Source organism: Cryptomeria japonica, chromosome 11 (genome assembly GCF_030272615.1).
Source record: "Cryptomeria japonica chromosome 11, Sugi_1.0, whole genome shotgun sequence".
NCBI lineage: Eukaryota > Viridiplantae > Streptophyta > Pinopsida > Cupressales > Cupressaceae > Cryptomeria > Cryptomeria japonica.
Window position 1 is genome coordinate 595,959,077 of NC_081415.1, and position 21,153 is coordinate 595,980,229.

Here is a 21,153-nt window from a genome sequence, read left to right on the forward strand (position 1 = left end):
AAATCTAAGCTCCTGAAAATGGGATGGGGCTAGAAATTGCCCCAACAGCTTAGGAATGTATTATGCCATTTGTCAATTACATAAATTTTAGAATAAAAACTAAATTTGTTTACTATCAATTTACTAGGAGTTTAAACTTAAGTTAATCCCTGAAATTTTTAAGCTGAAGTGCAAAACAAAATTCATGGGACCACCAGCTTTAAAATATTCCTTAAAAAGTTCAGCAACTCCAGCTCTATTTTTTAGGAAGCCCCCTTCCATGAGACCCCACCCTTAGTGTGTGATGTTTAAGCCGTCCCGTCTTGAGGAAAAGCTCATACGTGGTGAATCTTAGGAAGTCGGGTTGTCACTGTTGACGGGGAAGTGTGTGTTGTAGACCGAAAATTATGAAGCAAATTAACATTTGAATTTTTTATCTGCCAGCTGGCACTTTTTCACCCAAGAAGCAAATTACAGATTGGATTTTTAATCTGCCTGGTGGCACTTTCTTACGCATGAAGCAAATTTCAAATTGGATTTTTAATCTGCCTGCTGCAACTATCTTTATCCACGACTCTAGTAATAAATACGGATGCATAGCCACTGCTTTTTGTAAATGGTTGTGTGCTTACACTTACTTCTCACCACCATTTTTTCATCTGGTGTACCCTGCGGCAAATCTAATTTTTATAGCAGTGAGAATGGCAGAAAAAGGATTTGATGTTCAGGGATGGGCAGCCAGAGATCAATCTGGCGTTCTTTCGCCTTTTAATTTTGCTCGCAGGTAATGAATACTCTCATTAGTTTAATAATGCAAGCGGTCTAAGGGAATTAAGGCTTTTGGGTCACTAAGATTTATTGATTCTTAGTTCTGGTTATTATTTATATTTTTTTAATTTCTTGGTTTGGAGTTGTCTATAAGGAGCTTCGTTTGTTTATGGAAGAGGACAATATTTTTCTGTAATATTTAAAAGATAATTTCTATATTCAATTGTATGTATTTTTATAGATGTTTTGGATCAGTGATTCATTTTTGGGAAGGAGACGGATTGCAGTGTCTGATCTGTTATCTTCTTTCTGATTTCAAAATTTATTAAGACAATATTCTTAAATTGAAGATTTATGTGTTTTTTTTTAAATAATTGTTTCGGTGGCATTTTTTAAGTTTGTTTTTGTTGCTTTTTTAAGAAGCTCTGTAATGGAAGATCTTGAGAGAAATTTCCAATTATCTGTGCAAACTGTCTCCTGTTTGAAAACAGCAGTGCCATATGGATTGAAGATATTTGGGAATTTTTTTCACCTTCATTTTGGGTTTTTCTCCAAACTATAAAGATGTGGTTTTACATACAAATATAAAATTTATCTTGTCAGTTTCAACTATGTTTTAATAATAATGTTCTCACAGGGAAATCAGTTTTCCACAATTCTTAATTCATCATAGGTCTTTGTGCTGTTTTTGAATTTGATTGTATGTGCCCTGACATTCTGATGATAAATCATTCTGATTTCCACAATTCATAATAGGTCTTTGTGCTGTTTTTGAATTTGATTGTTTTGTTCACATGAATTTTTTGTGGGATGGATTATTTCCTTAAAATATAAAGATCCAATTTTACATAAAAATATAAAGATTTATTTTTTCCCATAAACAACTGGTCTCTGAGAGGGTGAAGATAACAAAATTTCATTCAACTTTTCAGGAAGACTGGTCCCAATGATATTACGTTCAAAGTTGCTTTCTGTGGGATCTGCCATTCGGATTTGCACCAGCTCCACAACGACTGGGGTAACACCCAATACCCAGTTGTTCCAGGGTAAACTCTTATCAATCCCCTGTTTTCCTGTTTGCACTGTATTTGCATAATATATGTGGCTCTAGATACAGCAAATTAATGTAACTTGATCATCATAGGCATGAAATCGTTGGGACTGTAACTGAAGTGGGAACACAAGTAAAGAAATTTGCGGTGGGGGACCGTGTTGGAGTGGGGTGCATGGTGCGCAGCTGCCATAACTGTGACAGCTGTGAAAAGGGGGTAGAGCAATACTGTGACAAAATTGTCTTCACCTACAATTCTATGGATGTGGATGGGTCTATCACTTACGGAGGTTACTCATCTATAATGGTCTGTGACCAGAAGTAAGTTAACTTCCTAGGACTGATAAAATCATTTTTAGAAAACAAAATTATATGGTTTTAAATTATAATAATAGGAGTTCTTTAAAAATCAACTTCTTAAAGTTGTGGGATTTTGATATGTTCTCAGGTTTGTAATTAAGGTGCCAGAAAGCCTGCCATTTGATGCGGCTGCTCCATTGTTATGCGCTGGAATAACTGTTTACAGCCCCATGATACACTTTGGAATGACAGAGAAAGGAAATCGTTTGGGCGTAGTTGGGCTTGGAGGTCTGGGTCACATGGCGGTAAAATTCGGCAAAGCGTTTGGCCTGCATGTGACCGTTATCAGTACATCCCCAAAGAAAGAAAAAGAAGCTAAAGAGATCTTGGGGGCTGATGATTTCCTTATCAGCAAAGATGCGAACCAGATGAGTGATGCAGCTAAATCGCTGGATTATATAATTGATACTGTATCTGCTGATCATCCCCTGCCTCCATTGCTCAATTTGCTCAAAGTCAATGGAAAGCTTGTTGTTGTTGGCATTCCTAATAAACCTCATCAATTTCCTGCTACTAGTGTTATATTTGGTAAGTTATTTCTCTTATTGTCGCTAATTAATATGATATTGTTATCGGGTTTCAACTGTTGATAGCAATATTAGAATTTGATTTGTTGCGAAGATATTAACAACTTCAAATCTGCATTGTATTTAATGTTTGATTATATAATGGATCTGTATGCTATGATCATTATTTTGAGGTTTCGTGTTATCCAGTTAAATTGAAATTTGTTTTATGGTGGTTGTTGTTAGGGCGGAGATTAATTGCAGGGAGCTCTATTGGCGGAATTAAGGAAACGCAGGAGATGATGGATTTCTGTGCAGAGCACAACATTTCATGCAGCATAGAAAAGATATCCATTGATTATGTCAACACAGCAATGAAAAGGCTGGAGAAGGGAGATGTTAAATATCGATTTGTCCTTGACAATGCTGAGAGTTTTAAGGTTTAAACAAAAGATGTATAGCATCATGTTTCTTCCAATTGTTAGATAAATTAGATTAGTGTTGAGGTTTAGTTGCAGAAGGATTTAGATTAATAACTTTAAAATTTGGAGAGAAAGACATACAGGACTAGACACTGTTCGTAATCATGTAGTAAGAGTATTGATTATTGATAATATTACATGTTAAAATTATGTATTGTACAAAAATTCAATTTAATTTGTGAACTCTCACATTTTTCTATTATAAAATGATTCTCTATGATTCACATTTTTCTATTATAAAATGATTCTCTATGATCCATTATTAATTATGAAGGGCATATTCAATACAGATTAGTGCTCCCTGTATGAATAAATTTATTGCAAACAGATGATTATAAACATGTTGTATAAAAGTGAACATTTAACTAAAATATTGTCTACATATTACAGTATAATATTTTATAAATCTACATAAACCATACCTAGAGTGATGACTACATTATAATATTATACAGGAATGAAAATTTAGGTTTTCTTGTGTGGATCATAGTATACAAACTTGATGAGTTAAATGTTGAATGCTTATGGGTCTTTTGCATGGGAAGTGTTCATTTAGGAGTTGTTTTAGTCAGTGTATGGAACTTATCAATAGAGAATGTACTTTGAAATGAAGTTTTCTTAGAAATGATATTATTTTCTTTTATTGTTAGATATTGTTCTACAAAGTTTGGATGTAATTGTAATTGTTGATTAAAAAGTAAAACAATAAGATTAAATTCTTATTTAAGCAAATAAATACTATATTTTAAAATTGAAATTCATATTAAATATATCTTAGATTCGTTATATTTTAGAGCTCATAAGACATAATGAAGTGTCAAGTCACATCATAAATTTAATTGAAATAAAGGAGGGGCCAAAATTTATCCAAAGCAGAAGAATAACAAAGCAAGGGCATCAAATAGCCTTATCAAGATTCACTAAGTGTTTCAACTGATGAGACAAACCCAAGGGTAATTGACTCTTATCCATGATATACCAATTATGCATGTGCTTAGATGCCCATTTGGCTGGGCAATCGGCAACACCATTCCACTCCCTAGGGATATGCTTGAAAGAAACATAAATTAAAAAATTACTCAAATGAAGAATCCAATTAACCACTAAACTCAACTGCCAACTACCGTCTGCAGAATGTTTCCAAGTCAACAAATTCATCACCACCTGAGAATCTGAATCACAAATGAGCTTGCTCCATCCAAGAATGCAAGCACACTCCACAACAAATAAAATAGCAAGAGCCTCCATCAAATTGTTAGTATAACAACCTTTATAAATAGAAAAGAGAAACAGAACAATCCCCGAGCTATCTCTACCAATGCCACCAATGCCAACAGGACCGAGGTTACCCCGAGAAGATCTGTCCGTGTTGATTTTCAAAATACCTTGTGGAGGAGGACACCACCTCCCCACCCGATCTATCTTCCGAAAAGGGTTTCTACATCTATTTCTCATGAGTTGGTGTTGTGGAGGAGGAATATGGAGCCAATTATAGAGCATAACATCACCCGAATCCACCGCCTCAAACAAGTCACATTTTGCTAAAATAGTCTCCCAAGGAGTGCAGAATTTTCCACCACAAGGGGTGCGTTCCCAGCACCACATCTTGAAAAATCTGATAATTCCTTTCCAACCATATATGCCAAAGAATAAAAGAAGGGCCAAGAGTCCAAGCAACTTGAAGAAAATAGGTTCTAGCAGGGGCCTTGCTCCATCTAACAAAAAACATAGCCAAAGAAGAGACATGCTAACAAGATTGGTTCCACAGCCCCCACCATAAATGCCAAATATGCCTAGTGAAGGAACATTGAAAAAAGAGATAAGAAACACTCTCTTCACTATTACAACTCAACACACTCATCAAGGGGCCCTGAAAGCCTCGCTTACATAAATTATCCCCGGTAAGATACCGATTATGAACCACCAACCACATGAAAACATTTCACTTAGGCCAAGAGAACTTATACCAAACCTACTTCCACCAAGGGACCTGAATGTCCCCAAAAGTCTGCCGCAATAGCTCAGCATAGCTAGTAGAAAAAAAAGAATTCCAAATAAATCACTACTAGCCAAGGCCAAAACATCATTCCTAGGCAAGGCAGTGCACTCACGAGACTCAAGAATTCAAGCCAGCTCTATTCTATCTTCCATAGAACCTCTAAGAGGACATTCAGAAAAATGTTACCAGTGAAAACGAGCTACCAACCCACCATTATGAGCAGTCTTATAATGGTCAACAAAATCCCAACCAGCAACAGTAAAAATATCAGAAAGGGACTAAAGGTGAGGATGAGTAGAAAGAATGGGAGGATGACCATCCCAGGAATCTTGCCAAAAAAGAGCTTGAGAACCAAAATGACATATCCAAAAGAGCCCATTCTTAACTAACTAAGCCCCCAGTTTCAGAGTATTCCAAATCATACAATATCGTGCCTCCACAAGAAAGCGAGTAACATCAAACCCAGTAACTTCTGGAAGATACTTATGGGCCCAAAGTTGATTCTAACAAGTGCACCAGCGCCAATACAACTTAGTAGCAAGAACTTGCCCATTCAAAATAGCAGACCGTAAACCAAGACCACCCTCATTCTTAGGTCTGCACACAGTTTCCCACTTAACAAGGCTCCATTTAGTAGTCGACACAGAACTACTCCAAAGAAATTTTTGAGAGAGGGCATCAAATTCCCTAAGAAAATACATAGGAGTAGATTGAACAAAACATCCATAGATAGGCAAAGATTGAATGACAGATTTTAAAAGAGTCAGTCTGCCCGCAGAAGATAACCAGCGGTGAGTCCAATGATTAACCTTTTGGCACAACTTATCAAGAAGAAGCTGCCAAAAAGACCTGGGATGATGACCAAGAGTAAGAGGAATACCCAAATAAACAAAGGGAAGAGACCCAACCTAAAACCGAAGAATAGCAATCCGCCTCTGAATGGCCTAAGGAGTATTAAAGGATGGAATGAAATGGTCTTTTTAAAATTTAGTTATAAAAATATAATTTAATTTTCTTATAAATAAATATTTTTATTATTAATTATTAAATAATATTGTACATATTCACACAAAAATATGTATAGAAAATGTCACATTTTTAAATTGTAATAGATATTATATTTAATATTTTATTTTTTATTTCTTAGAAAATAAATTGATAAGATTAAATTGGACATAAAGATGAGATGAAATGATATTTTTTTAAATTAGTTCTTAAAATATAAATTAGTATTTTTTTTTAGGATTCAATTATATTTTCAATTAAGGCTATAATATAATATAATATAGTATATTTGCAATGGGTTGGAATCAATTTCTCTTAACTCATTATAGATACATTAAAATAATATTTAAAATCTTAAAATTTTCTCTTCAAATTATTTAGTATCCATATTTTTAAAATTTTATATAAATAAATAAAAATATATAATATTATTGAAATTAGGTGAAAATATTTTGATACTAATTAATTGATTAATTAATTGTGAAAATCTTGGTAGTTACCATTACGAGGTAACTACCATGACAAGTGAATGAAGGACTAATATTAATTGAATAATAAAAATATATTCTCTAACATTATTGGATTTCTGGATAACTTCTGTAAATATGTTAAGGTTCTCCTCCAGGACGCCTCGGCTCAAATTGAAGTCAATGGATCCTTATCTCAGAACTTTCAACTTAGTAGATCTATCAGGCAAGGTTGCCCACTTGCACTAGCTTTATTTGTCATCGCATCAGATGCTCTGTACTATCTTCTCAGGGATAACTCCCTGTCCCCCTGTGTCAAAGGTATTAAACTCCTGGATAACTCTAGCCTCCTCAACATCCAGTTTGCGGATGATACTGCCCTGTTCTTGGAACTATCACCCCAGAACATGGATAACCTTGCTCAAAAGCTTAAAACCTTTGGCATCATATCCGGAGCAAGAATCTCCCCTACCAAATCTACTCTACTCAGTTGGAGTGAAAAAACCCCTGACTAGCTTAGTTCCTACGGGTTCCAATGGGAGGGGGCCAACAAGATTGTCCGATACCTTGGCATCCCTTTCTCTATCTCTCCCTCCCTTAAGGAGATGTGGCAATGGATAAAGAATAAGATTGACCAAAAGTTACATAGGAGGGATAATAGACTCCTCTCTCTTGCTGGAAGAATCCAAGTCTGTCAAAAAATCCTCTCCTCATATAGTGTCTACTACTCCTCTGCCTGGATGTTCAACAACTACCAAATCCTCGACATCTAGAAGACCATAGGAAATACATTTGGTCTGATGGCAAAGGTGGAAAAAAAATGCATGCGGTTAAGTGGAAATGGTGTCATATGACAAAGAAAATGGGTGGTCTTGGACTAAAGGATCTCAGGATCCAAGGTATTGCTCTTGCTGCAAAATGGATATTTCATGCCTTAGATGGTATGGAACCCTAGAAAATCCTGATTAGGAATAATATTGAGAGAAGCGTCCCCAAAAATGCTAAGTCTTGGAAAGCCCTCCCCTTGATTGACTTAGTGGCTGGTCGCTTTCCTGTCTCCATGCAAGGCTCATATGTCTTCAAGTCCATCTGGAAGGCTTGGGAGCATATTAGACATCTTATTGACAACCCTAGTATTAGCAACAATGGTACCATTCATGGGGAAATATCAATTTGGTGGAATCTCCTTCACTTTGATAAACCCCTTGCACTCACCCAAGGCTGCTCGGCCAAGCTTTGGGCCAGATCTGGCATCAGGGTCTTCGAGGACCTATTTGAGAATGGTGCCCTTATTAGCTAGGAAGAGCTCAGCGCCTCCTTCAACCTCCCCCCCACCCAGAAAAGAACCTACCATATGATAAGGAATGCCTGTGCTACTCTAGCTCTGCCCTCTAACACTAACCTGGACTCCCACTGATTCTTGTCTCTTAAATGGAAGGATGGCTCTCTTCTACCCCATACTAAATGTCGCGCTATCTATGACCTAATCTCTAATAATGACTCCATTATCAAGCATGTTAACTCTCTTTGGTATGTTGATCTACCTAACAAATCCTGGTTTAAATGCTTTACTCACCTATGGAAAAGCCTGATTCCACCTAAAATACAATGTTTTAAATGGCAGCTTACTATTGGCAGGCTCCCACTAAGGAGAAACCCTCTCAGTACTGATATGTGTTCCATTTACAGAGTACCTGAGACTAGCAGGCACATTCACTTTGACTGCTCCTTCGCCAAGGAAGTTTGGTTAATGTTTGGTTTCTGCTTTCCTATGCATATAGATACCCTTAACGTTATTTCTAGTTATATTAATGGGTTAAAAAAGGATGCCAATCTATTCTGGTTTATATTATCTTCTTACATTCTTTGGTTTATATGGAAATTGAGAAATGAGGACAAGTTTAATGGCAATGGCAGGTGTCTTATTGAGTCTTTTCGTAGACTCACCTTCTTTAAAGTTGCTTCACAGGTTTCCTTCGTGATGAACATCGAAAAGCACAAATTCCTTCGATTCCTGCAAGATGGCCATGCAACCATGTTCGTACATGAGATGAAGGATGGTTACGAATGGAGGAGGCTAGCAAAGGACCAATCCTCTTTTGTTGAGGCTCTAAAGAAGCTCCACAAAGAGATCAACAGTAACAGGATGCCCAAGGCTGACCACATAGCCATGTTGTCCCAGATCCAGGACCGAAAGAAGGTGATTTGGATGGAAGGGACCCAAGGGTGGACCATGTGGGTTGATCTGTTTTGACCACATTCTGCAGTTGTGCCTCGTCTACAGGTGCTCTGGTCTTTTTGGCATCGATTGTGGATTATTTTGTTACATGACTGAGGCCTAACCTCCACAGACTACAACTGGTTGTAACCTTTTTGTTTACTCTCGATCTTTAATATAAAAAACATTATTGATATTCCATAATTCAATAATAAAAAAATGTATTATGTAATATTCAATTAAGATTACCAAATACATTCATTATAATTATATCTCAATTATAATTATAGTTAGGTTTAATTATAGTTAGGGTTAGGATTATACTTCAATTAGCTTACTATTAGAGTTTAAATAGGAGTAAGGTTCAATTAGTGTTTAATTAAAGATATTAAATAAATTTTTGAGTTAGGGTTAAATTATGGTTATAGTTCAAACATGGTTAGGGTAAGGATTTAATTAGGGTAAGAGTTAGGTATAAAGTTAGATTGGAGTTAGGGTTAAGGATCAATTAGGTTTATGGGCATAAATTTTGATTTAGGGTTAGGATTCAAAGAGGTTAGGAATACAATTCAATTATGACTACAGTTATAATTGGAATTAGAGACAAGACTTTTATTAGAGTTAAAATAGGGTAAGTACTACTTGTTCATGTTCAATTTAGGTTAGGGATTATTATGCCTTAAAATTTAAGATTAGAATTAATTAACATTCAATTAGTATTACAGTTAGGGTTCAATTAAGATTACAACTTAATTAGGGTTTTGACTCAATTAATTAGGTTCACATAGAATTTTAAATATAGTTTATTTATTCAATCTTAACATTATTAATGATTATTTTATATTTATAATAAAAAAATTTAAAGTATTTTATATTTTAATATTATCATTATAGTAATGTAATATTAATTAAATATATTATTATATGAAATACCTACATTAATGTTCAAATAACTTTATTTGTTAAAAGTAAGAATATTATAATTGATTTTTAAAAAGTAACAAAGATCCTATCCATTATTCATCATAAAAAAATTAGTTAAAAATTAGTAAAAGAAATATAAGATTTCAAATAATGTGTAATCTTCTATTATTTTTTTAAATTGACATTATAAATCAAAAAATATTAAATAATGTATTAATTTTTTTTAAAGTAAAAATAATTTGAATTTTTTTTGTAACTAACGTTTGAACTTTATATGTATTATCTCCAATAAAGGGGTAAACATAGAGTAGAGATGAAATTAGTTGTAGCTATCCATCAGATATGGATACAAAGCTCTCAACTATCATACAATACTAGACATATCTAGATATGAACTTATAATTGGCTCATATCAACTCGAATGGGTATAGTACCATATTTTCTTGTGTCTGATTTTGTTTAAGATTTAGGAAAAAATTCAAAATTTGCAAAAGTAGTATAACACAAAAAAAAAAAAAAAAATTCAACATTAATTTATGGGATCATGAGATTCTACTTTAATATTGTTTTTTTAAAAGACGTTTAATTTATTATTTCTCATTTGATGTTATTTTATTCTTTAATAAATAATTCTTTTTTAAATTTATTTATGCAATAATTATTATTAAAGAAAGAAATTAAAAAATAATACTAAAGACTAACAAATTAATTGTTATTTCAAAAAAAATTAAAAATATACGTTTTGTAGAATGCACAAGAGGTACTTAAGGATTGTAGGCATCTAAAAATGGTCAACACTTGTGGTGTCTTACTTTAATATGGATGTGTGACCTTTTAGAGTTTTTCACATTTGCTAACACTTCCTCATTTCACACATTCAATCTTTATCATTTGTCGACATCATGTCATCCTTCTGCATTATTTTCCTATTCGATTTCAATCTCTTGCATTTGAATTAGTTCTTGTCAATATCAATTTCGAATCTCAATCAATGATCATGATCAATCAAACATATCAATTGGACATTATGGTAACCCTAATTAGTGTTGTATACACTAAAATGTAGTCTGGAGAATTAATTAAATACAAACTATTTAATTAATGAATTTTTAAGTCTTCTACCTATAAATAAATTGAATAATTTACTTATATGGTTCATTTTCTTAAATTCATTCGTTTCTAAATAATTTTCCTCAGTTCTTCATTAAATGGGCAACGTTAATTAATTTATTCCATTTAATTATTCTTCCCTTTTAATTTTAATTTTTAATTCAAATTAATCTAACATGTGTCTCTCATTTAATTTGAATTAAATCACATGTCTCCTACTACTAACCACCCTCTAACCTTCCTCCAACTTAACCAACTCTATCTAACCATAGGGTATCCTAACCTCCTATCCTCTAACCAATTCTATTTTATCCTCCTATGGGTTGGTGATGAAAGAGCATCCCTGGTTCTTGGAAATCTTGCATCACCTAAAAAGATTTACATTCCAGTTTGTTTTCTGTTCAGATCGACTTTGCAATTTCAGCATTTCATTCTGTGTTTATTGCATTTGTTCACCAGATCTTGCGAAGCTAGATTCTGTTTGTGTACATGTTCATCTACCTTATCCTAAGTTCTTGGGATGTTTGGATCTTTTTTCGACAAGTTATCGTTTCTGGAATATGAGACAGTTTTCTAACTCAAAGCACCAGACCCGCTTGGACCTATGTGCTAATGGAGAATCTTCCAAATCATTTTTGTGGCTTGTGGAGCCCCATTTTGTAGCCTCCAATATTCCTTGGCTTATGGTTGACCTTCCCTTAGGTCCCCACCTCATTCTATGCATTTTACCAAGGAATTAATTTGGTGGGGGCCAACCTAGTTGTTCTACATGTTACACCTTCTTCATCAATAATTGTTTTTCATCTTGGATCGACACAGATCATCCTATAGCTATGAATATCATATAAATCAATGTAACCAAAAATTTAGAGACAATAGGGAGTGAACATAGAAGATTAATCTGCAGATTAGGAAATCTGGAGTTGGCTCGCAGTCTTGCTTGAGCTCAGATATTGTATCTTGAGATGTATGTAATTAGGTCTATTGGCCAAACCTGCAAGCCTGCATGGTTCCGTTCGATTTTTATTTGATCTCCTTGATATAACAAAAGTATAATCCTGCATTACCTCCATCACATTATGTTGCTTTTGTTGTGTTGCTCTTATTACACGGTCCAGACTGTTCTCTTTGAGGACTCTCTCCTACAGTGATTGCACCAGTTCATTATCCTCTCTTGAGGAAATATGGCTTTCTTGCCACATGTCTAATTCCTCCATGCCACTTTCCCTCTTAAGGGACACGTGTGGCCTTCTTAAGATCCTTCTTTGCCACTTGTCTTCTCTAGGATGACAAGTGTCATATCTCCCTAATTCTATCCAACTTCCTCATTTTCGACCATTGATCTCTCCAGATCAAATCTCCACAATTTAATCCTTCCACCTCAACTTTGGCTTTGGAAAATATATAAATACCTCTCTTCTCAACCATGAGAGGACCCTTAGCATTCTTAGCATTTTTAGCAATCTTAGCATCATTAGCATCATTCTTAAAAGCATGTTTTAGCGTCATAATTTAGCATATCAATAGTATCATTGCATGATAATGGCCTTATTTGCATTTTTAACATAGCTATCATGATAATTTAGAATTGCATATCATCATCTAGATCATAGAATTTCATCATTTAAAGTTCTCTTTTCTCAAGTAGCCATCTTGTGATCAGGAAGCTAAGAGCCACCATAGACCCACAAGGTCCTTGAGAATAGAGAACAATGGGATGATTTGAAGGAGTGTTTTAATTTGTTTATTTGTTTTATTCTCTCTTGTAATGTTTCATTGAATGTTGTGTTTAATATTTTGATTAATGGATTGATACACATAATTTTGGCGCCCACCGTGAGGCCTAACCCCAAATATTTTAATCTTTTTCGATAGGTTTTTCTTGACAGGTGCTTTCGGAGACCCGGTCTAGTGTTTTGATGACTAAGTTTGATGCCTTAAGCTTCTGTTCCAGCACATACGTCATCCAAACTAGAATTTTGCTTCCCCAAACTAATGTTTTGCTTCCACGGATTAGTGCTTTGTTTTCATATATTAGTGTTTTGGTTTCATAGATTAGCATTTTGCACCCACAAATTAGCATTTTGGTTTCACATATTAGAATTTTGGTTTCATAGTATAGCGTTTTGGTAGCACAGGATAGTGCATAGATTATTTCTTTTAACGCTTTCATTTCTGATTGCAAAATTTTGATTTCCAGAGACTAATTTTCACCTTTTGTTTTGCAGGTACTTTTACACTACTAGAGACTAAAATTACAAAATATTACGTAGTCAAAGACCTCTATGTGAAACTCCTAATATTTTTTATAGCCACTGGAGAATTGCATTTCTTTTTTTAATTTAGGCACATAGTCTAATTAGGGGATCAATAAACACCATGTCTTATCTTTCTGAGATGATAGGTGAGTATTCTCTCCCCTTCATTGGGTGATCATAAAACCCGACTCATCTAATCTTTCTTTTCAAATAGTGCAATATCTTAGTGGGCTTACCCTTGCGAGTAGCCCATAAGGTCGAGTGAGAGAGGAACAACCCAAGTGTGAACGACTAATGCCAAGTTCATCTAACCCACTATAAAATAAAAGTGATTTCGATGAAAATTGAGGTCAACCACAGTGAATAATATGTGACAATGTTTTGTGACTATTTTTTGTGTCTCTATTTTGTGACTATGTTTTGAGTTTATGTGATGTGATAAGGTCAATCATGACCATTATTAATAAGGTTAATCATGAGCATTCTTGATACTTGTATAATCATGGAGAATTATTTGAGTCATTATCGGGTCATAGGAGTCATAGATTGAGTCTCGATACAATTTGAGAAAAAAAATTCATTATTGTCAAAAAACTTATCAAAAATGTTGTCAAGCAACTTCTACATTATGTCGGTAGCGTATGTCTCTCGATGTTCTGGCACTTTGGGATTGCACAAGAGGAGCATGCCGAGTGTAAACCTACCCACCTAGACACACTCATGATGACTGTTTGTGCACATGATGAACCGAATCAATTCTAGCCGATCTTGCAACTTTTCATTGCATACAACTGATGGTTTTTGTAACATGCGAAAAAATGCTACCAATTGAAAATGGCTCTGAGTGCTTAGAAACCGAGATAGATCATTGTAGAGGAGCCTCACGCGACCCCATAGGTTCAAATGGATCGATCATATGTGTCCTGGATTAGAAGAAACAGTTTGTCAAAGTTTGACATTTTTTTGGACTCAGGGCACTTAAGAGATCACGCTGGTAGGGTATGGCTCTTGACATTCTAATGCTTTGGGATGCACAACAGGAGCATGCCTAGCGTAAACCTTCCCACCCGGACGCACTCATAATGTCGGTTTGTGCACAAGACAAACCAAATCAATTCTATCCTATCTTGTAACTTTGCATTGCATGCAACTGACGGTTTTTGTAGCAGGCAAAAAATGCTACCAATTGAAAATGGCTCTGAGTCGTCAGAAACTGAGATAACCCATTGTAGAGGAGCCTCACACAACCCCATAAGTTTAAATGGGTCAATAATATGTGTCCTAGATTGAAAGAAACAGTCTGTCAAAGTTTGACAATTTTTTGAACTTAGGGCACTTGAGAGATTGCACTGGTAGGGTATGACTCTCGACGTTCCGGTGCTTTGGGATGCATGAGAGGATCATACCTAACGTAAACCTCCCCACCCAGATGTGCTCGTGATGTCAGTTTGTGCACATGATGAACCAAATCAATTCTAGTCTATCTTGCAACTTTGCATTTCATGCAACTGATAGGTTTTGCAGCGGGCAAAAAAATGCTACCAATTGAAAATGGCTCCGAGTCGTCAGAAACCGAGATAGGCCATTGTAGAGGAGCCTCACGTGACCCCATAGATTCAAATAGATCAATCATATGTGTCTTGGATTGGAAGAAACAACCTGTCAAAGTTTGATAATTTTTTGGATTCAGGACACTTGAGAGATCGCGCCGGTAGGGTATGACTCTCGTAGTTTCGGTGCTTTGGGATGCACGAGAGGAGCATGCCTAGCATAAACCTACCCACCCATATGCAGTTGTGACATTGATTTGTGCACACAACGAACCGAATCAATTATAGCCTATCTTGCAACTTTGCTTTGCATGCAACTAACGATTTTTGCAGAAGACGAAAAAATGCTACCAATTGAAAATGACTCTAAGTCGTCAGAAACTGAGATAGGCCATTGTAGAGGAGCCTGACATGACCCCATGGGTTCAAATAGATTGATCATATGTGTTCTAGATTGGAAGAGACAGTTTGTCAAAGTTTGATAATTTTTTGGACTCAGGGCACTTGAGAGATCTCGTCGGTAGGGTATGACTCTCGACATTCTAAAACTTTGGGATGCATGAGAGGAGCATGCCTAGCATAAACCTACTCACCTGGATGTGCTCATGGTGTCAGCTTGTGCACACGATGAACCGAATCAATTCTAGCCTATCTTGCAACTTTGACAACTTTGATAACAACTGAGCAACTTTTACATATTTTTATCCAAATGAAGCCAAACTTTGACAACTTTGACAACTTTGACGACAATTAAGCAACTTGGACAACAATTGAACAACTTTTACATATTTGATCCAAATGACCCCAAACACGAGAACCAAAATTTGACCATTGCGAGCATGAGGGTGCTCTCGCACCACACACATATTGTTGTTTATATTAATGTTATCGATTTTTGTTGTTTATATTCATATTGTTGATTACATAGGCAAATGTTCATTTAAATTTATAAAAGGGCAGCCACCAAATACAACAAATACACATTAATGGACTGAATACAAGGAGTTTTGTAGGGTTAATTCAACATTTTAGAAATTTTATCAGATCATATTCCACGATTGTAATATTTTATATCAATTAATTTTATAAAAGAGCAACCACAAAATACAATGAATACACAATAATGAACTCAGTACACATTTATTGGATCAAATATCAACATTTATATAGATATAAAAAAAAGGCATATCTGCCAAGTCAATACAAGTATTACAAAAATGTGGCATATGCCATGTCCAAATAGATATACAATAAAAATGTAGAATATATCTACATGTATTGGTCATTATATGACCAAAACTAATACTATATGATCCTAAACTTGTGGTGGATTATCAAAATCGAGCCTCTTCGATGCAATACGTGACTCTGTAGATGGCTGCAAAACCACAATTCAAAAGCCAAGTTAGAATTCTTATGTAGAAAATAGTTCACAATTAACAACATAACTATGCATTTAACTATAATTTATTTGCAATTGAAATGTAGATTACCTCATCGGCTCATGTCAGATCTATTGTCTTCACTCTCCTCTCCTTGTCAACCTTAGGATTTTTCTTGAAGACAAACTTAAAAGGATCCATGTTATGGCCGAACCGCAAAGGGGGCTATTGTAGACTAAATGTGCAATTAATACAATGTACTAACATAAATACATAAAAAATACTTAAAAGCTATAATATAGAGAAAAATGACATACTGGTGCCTGAGATGTTTCTCCAATGGAATAAGGATGACTCACCATCGATGGATAAATTATCGCTATTACCTATACAAAAAATGATCAAAGATTAAATACAATTAATATAATGATAAGTATTGTAGGTTAAAAAAATTAATGTAATATATCAAATAAAAGTGTACCGGATCTTGAGATGCTTCTCCAGTGCACAAAGGAGGGCTCGCCATTGATGAAGAAGCTATTGATATTTCTTGTATGAAAAAATTATAAGATTATAATTTATCACAAGTTCACATGTACACATTCATATAGTCCTGAAATCAAGAAAATAAAGTCAAGATACATACCTCTGCCCTCTCTCGATCCACGGGCGAATCAGGTGCATTCAACAAATCCACATAGCTCAATAGCCACTGTACATGTGAAATAGACAAAAAACACTAATCAATCTACAAATCTCAACTAAGACAATTTCAACATTTTCAAACAATTGTACAACTAAAAATGTGTTCAATTACCTTCTTCCCACGTTTTGGCGTCTTCGAGGAATTCTTTTTCTTAGGACGAGGCCTAGACATGGAGGGGGTACCCTAAAAAAATAAAATTAACATGAAATATTAGGGTCAATGCAAGAAGATGAGTCCACTTTTTGGCCAAAAAGTGGAAGTGTTTTCCCTAATTTTCAGATTTTGTCTCATTTGAGCTTAAATTTTGAAACACTTAGAGATTGAATCTTGGAAAAAGTATGTATTACAAAAGATAGCCCTCTGAGTGAACTTTCCAAATATGTAATTTATTTTAATACCCACATAATGAAAAATAAATTTTTGAATGGAGTTCTAAAAACTATGTTTTAAAAATGCATGTTTCACGACCATACCATGCATGTGTACGACCCACAGTTTTGACACAATTAAAATTATTTTTTCAAACTGTTTTGGGAAATGGTTTTTAACACACTGAATATTGATGAACATATTTTTCTGTATTTTTTTTCTAATATTTTTTTAATTAATTTTTTAATGGCCGTAATTATCTTTTTAAAAATTTGACGTGTACAACCCACATAATTTGACGTAAACTTAACATTTTTTATTATTTTTTTTAAATAGAAAAGAATTTTGTGTAGATTGATGACATAATTTTTTTTTCATAATTCATTAAAATAAAAAAGTTATTAAATTAACAAAATTAGTTAATATTTCAAATTTATGGACCCGATTTAGTATAAATTAAATGAAAAATAGTTAAAATAATCAATTTTTAAATACATTTACATATTTAGAATCTAGACAGTATAATCTGAAATGGGTTTTAATTTCGTATAAAAATTCTTTGATTAGAGGCACGTAAACTATTTCAGAAGTTCATATTTGTGCTTTCGTTCATGGAGATTTGAATTTGCAGGTCCATGTCTCAGGTGTGGCCATCCCAGGCCTATCCTGAGCCTAATCCCAAGCCAAGTGGTGGGTTGTGGATTCAAATTCTACTGAACGAGGGCCCATTCCATTTTTTTGCCTGTTTGATTTACTAACGGACCCCCGTTTTAGAAATAGGGGCCCATCATTTAAATAACGAGCCCCCATTTCTAAAACGGGGGCCCTTTGTTTAAATAACGGGCCCCTGTTCCTAAATAACCGTTATTGTAAAAAAAAAAAAGGACAGAGTGCATCAATTTACCACACTATCATTGAAATCTGTACTGACAAAGATTTTTTACATCATTTGGCAATACTTTTTAATATTTTTTTACAAAATTTTTTGAAGAACTCGGTAAAAAGGTATTTTTTTTGAAGAGGAGTTTGTAAATATGGGTTCTAAGCAACGTCAAAAGAAAAAGAAAAAAAAAAAGAGGACAATGACAGCGAACGAAATTCAAGCACAAAGAGAGAAGGAGGCAAAATGCCAAAGAGATCGAAGATCAAAACAACAAGAATTGAATAACACTTTTGAAGCATCTAGTTCAGTTCCTGTTGTAGATGAGACCATTAAAGACATCATGATGGATGCAATAAATGTAGAACCAAACACGGGTATGACTTTTGATGCAAATGTTCATGTGGATGCAAATCTTGGTATGTTTTTAAATCCCCATGACTATGATGCCAATCAAATTGCTGATTTTAATGAAGTTGGATATAAATTTCATACACCAATACGAAAAGAAATAAAAATTGAAAATATTACACCACCCTCTCTGAAAGAAAATGAATGTAATTTGTTTACTATTGATAGCAATGTGCTAGATAATCTTAATGGGTTAGTTTCTTGGAGACAAATCAGAACACATGCGAATAGATTATATAAATAATTTTTCTATAATAAAAGTTGGGATTCCAATGTCATTTAATGCTACAATTAATAAAAATGTAAAAAATATATAATGTCATGAAAAAATAGGTATTTATGCAAAACGAAAAAGAAAAGATGAATCATATAAGCAAGTTGTATCTACTATTTCCAGTGCCATCAATTCTATCGAAAAAACAAGTCGATCTAAAGATAAGAATGCAGCACGTAGAGTTATAATGACTGCTATAGTTGACAAAATGATTGTTAGTAAAAGAATGTTAAGTGATATAAGTGGCTATTTGAACTTACATCATAGAACCTTTTCAAGAGCGGCCAAAAGAAGAGACACAATTGAAATTGATCCACTAAACCATTGTTGGAGTTTTAGTGGTAGACTTCAAAGGTTGGACATGAAATTAAATGATGAAACTAAACAATTAATTGCAAAATTTTGGCATGATAACACTAGAGTTTAATCAAATGCTAGAGATGTTTTGAAGTTAAGGGTGGGATCAAAAATCCGTGATCCTCATCCAAAACATCTTCTTGACATGACTCAAACTGAATTTTTTTAAAAATTTAGTGATGAATCTATGTTAATGAATTTACGAATTAGTCAAAGATCATTTGAAAAATGCAAACCCTGGTATGTTAAAATCAATAAACAAATAATATCTTGTTGTTGTAGAACTCATGTTCAGTTTCGTTACTATTATGATGTTTTTCGATATATAAGTTGTATGTTGCATGGTAATGATCTTGTGCAGGATTGTGGTGTTTATGTTCCACTTGAAACTATAAAAGATTTTATTGGAAGTTTATTTGGTAAACCACCTAATGAACAATTATTTATTTCCAATTCATGCATTTATGGCCTTTGTAATTTATGTGGGAACTATTCTTTGATAGGTGAATGTTTGCATGAACATGTTTCATCTGAGTTTGGACAAAAAAAATGGTTGATGTTAGGAGATTTAAAAATATAGAATACCCTTTAAAGGATGGAAAGATGGGGAAACATTTAGAATTGATTACAGAACAAAATAGTGTGAATGCATTTATTAGTGAGTTTAAAAGTCATATTGTTCCAAAATATGTGAAACATTCCCAACATGCCCGATGGCTTGATGGACAGTTTCACATATGCAAGAACACATTTCCAATTGGAACAATAGTATCAGTTGTGGATTTTGCAGAAAATTATATTCTAAAACCACAAGAGGAAACTAAATCACAATACTACAACTCAGTGCCAGTGGCCATATTTGTGCACATTATATATAGACATGACCATGATAGTATAGAAGATAACAGAAAATTTTTCAGGGAGTATCATTTCCATGTTAGTGATAATCGATTACACTCTTCAGAGTTTGTTCAGCATTGCTTCAAGGTATTTCATGATAATCTTAAGGAAAGAGAAATTGACATGGAACAACATATGATATGGTCAGATAACTACACTAGACAATTCAAAAATGCAAGAATGTTTAATTGGCTATGCAAAGTTCACAAGATAACCAATGTCCAACATTTATGGAGTTTTTTTGAAGCGGGACATGGTAAGGGGGAACACGATGGAGCTAGTGCCTGTGTAAAAAGAGATCTTGCTAGAGAACAATTGAAATTAGAGGATGCAACAAAATTCAGATATGCTCGTGTAGTTGTAGATTGGTGCAATTCAAAGTTGTCAAAAGGATCAACTGAAAACTTTGCAATTCGATGTTTCTTCTAGTTGATAGAGGAAGATAGTATTCCTATTTGGCATGATAGTAATACCATCATTGGATCAGCTAAATGGCCTTCGTTTAAGATTTCTAATTCAAACACATGGACTATATTCACAAGGCAGCTTGCTTGCTTTTGTCAGTTTTGTGTTTCTGGAGATTGGGAATTTTGTGAGAATAAAGAATGGGTTGAAGAATGACAACAAAGATCATTGACACCCATAGATGCAAATGAACCGCATGAAAGAACTAATGAAGATATGGATTAGATGTTTGCATCAAATGATTATGATCACATTTCAGATCTTATACAACAAGATAAAATTGTTTTTGAAATTTGTTTTGATTTATTAAATAGTACATATTGTGAAATCTTACAGTGTATATTTTTGTTTTTATTTCTCATTAAATATTAAAATAAAATTGTTTTGTGCACATGACGTGTCTATGTTGTTGTTGCACCAGAGGACAATGAAGAGGGGATGAAGTATTGGTTGGCTCGATGTGTAGAGCCAAAACATAAGCTAACCACTCCTCGAGTAGATGATGATGATGGTTATGACTATCCAACAGGATCTGTGGTTGTTGTTGGCACTTGGCTACGCAAATATCTAATAAGAAAGAATGGATTGCCCGCATTTGAAGATTATGAATTAGAGAAGAAGATTATACATTCCTCACATTTGGTAGTGGCAACTAATATAAAATTGGATAGATATCATGGCAGGCCTGCTAGTAAACAATTATGGACTCTCTCTATGGAAGAGCACGAGACA

The 21,153-nt window shown here is 34.3% G+C and overlaps 1 protein-coding gene across 1 annotated transcript; it reads left to right on the top strand.

The window, feature by feature from the left end:
- Positions 1-455: 455 nt before the first annotated feature.
- Positions 456-3,296, top strand: LOC131076338 (mannitol dehydrogenase). The gene is made up of 5 exons (XM_058013482.2): positions 456-763; positions 1,680-1,793; positions 1,892-2,119; positions 2,247-2,686; positions 2,911-3,296. The coding sequence occupies exons 1-5, from the start codon at positions 495-497 to the stop codon at positions 3,108-3,110; spliced, it is 1,251 nt and encodes a 416-aa protein (XP_057869465.2). The 5' UTR covers positions 456-494; the 3' UTR covers positions 3,111-3,296.
- The last annotated feature ends 17,857 nt before the right edge of the window (positions 3,297-21,153 follow it).

What these genes read in the sequence shown, in the direction of transcription:
- LOC131076338 (XM_058013482.2), top strand. Translation starts at nt 495, where the DNA reads ATGAAGCAAATTTCAAATTGGATTTTTAATCTGCCTGCTGCAACTATC. An exon ending in CAATACCCAGTTGTTCCAGG is followed by an intron (nt 1,794 to 1,891) that starts GTAAACTCTTAT and finishes TGATCATCATAG; the next exon opens with GCATGAAATCGTTGGGACTG. An exon ending in ATAATGGTCTGTGACCAGAA is followed by an intron (nt 2,120 to 2,246) that starts GTAAGTTAACTT and finishes ATATGTTCTCAG; the next exon opens with GTTTGTAATTAAGGTGCCAG.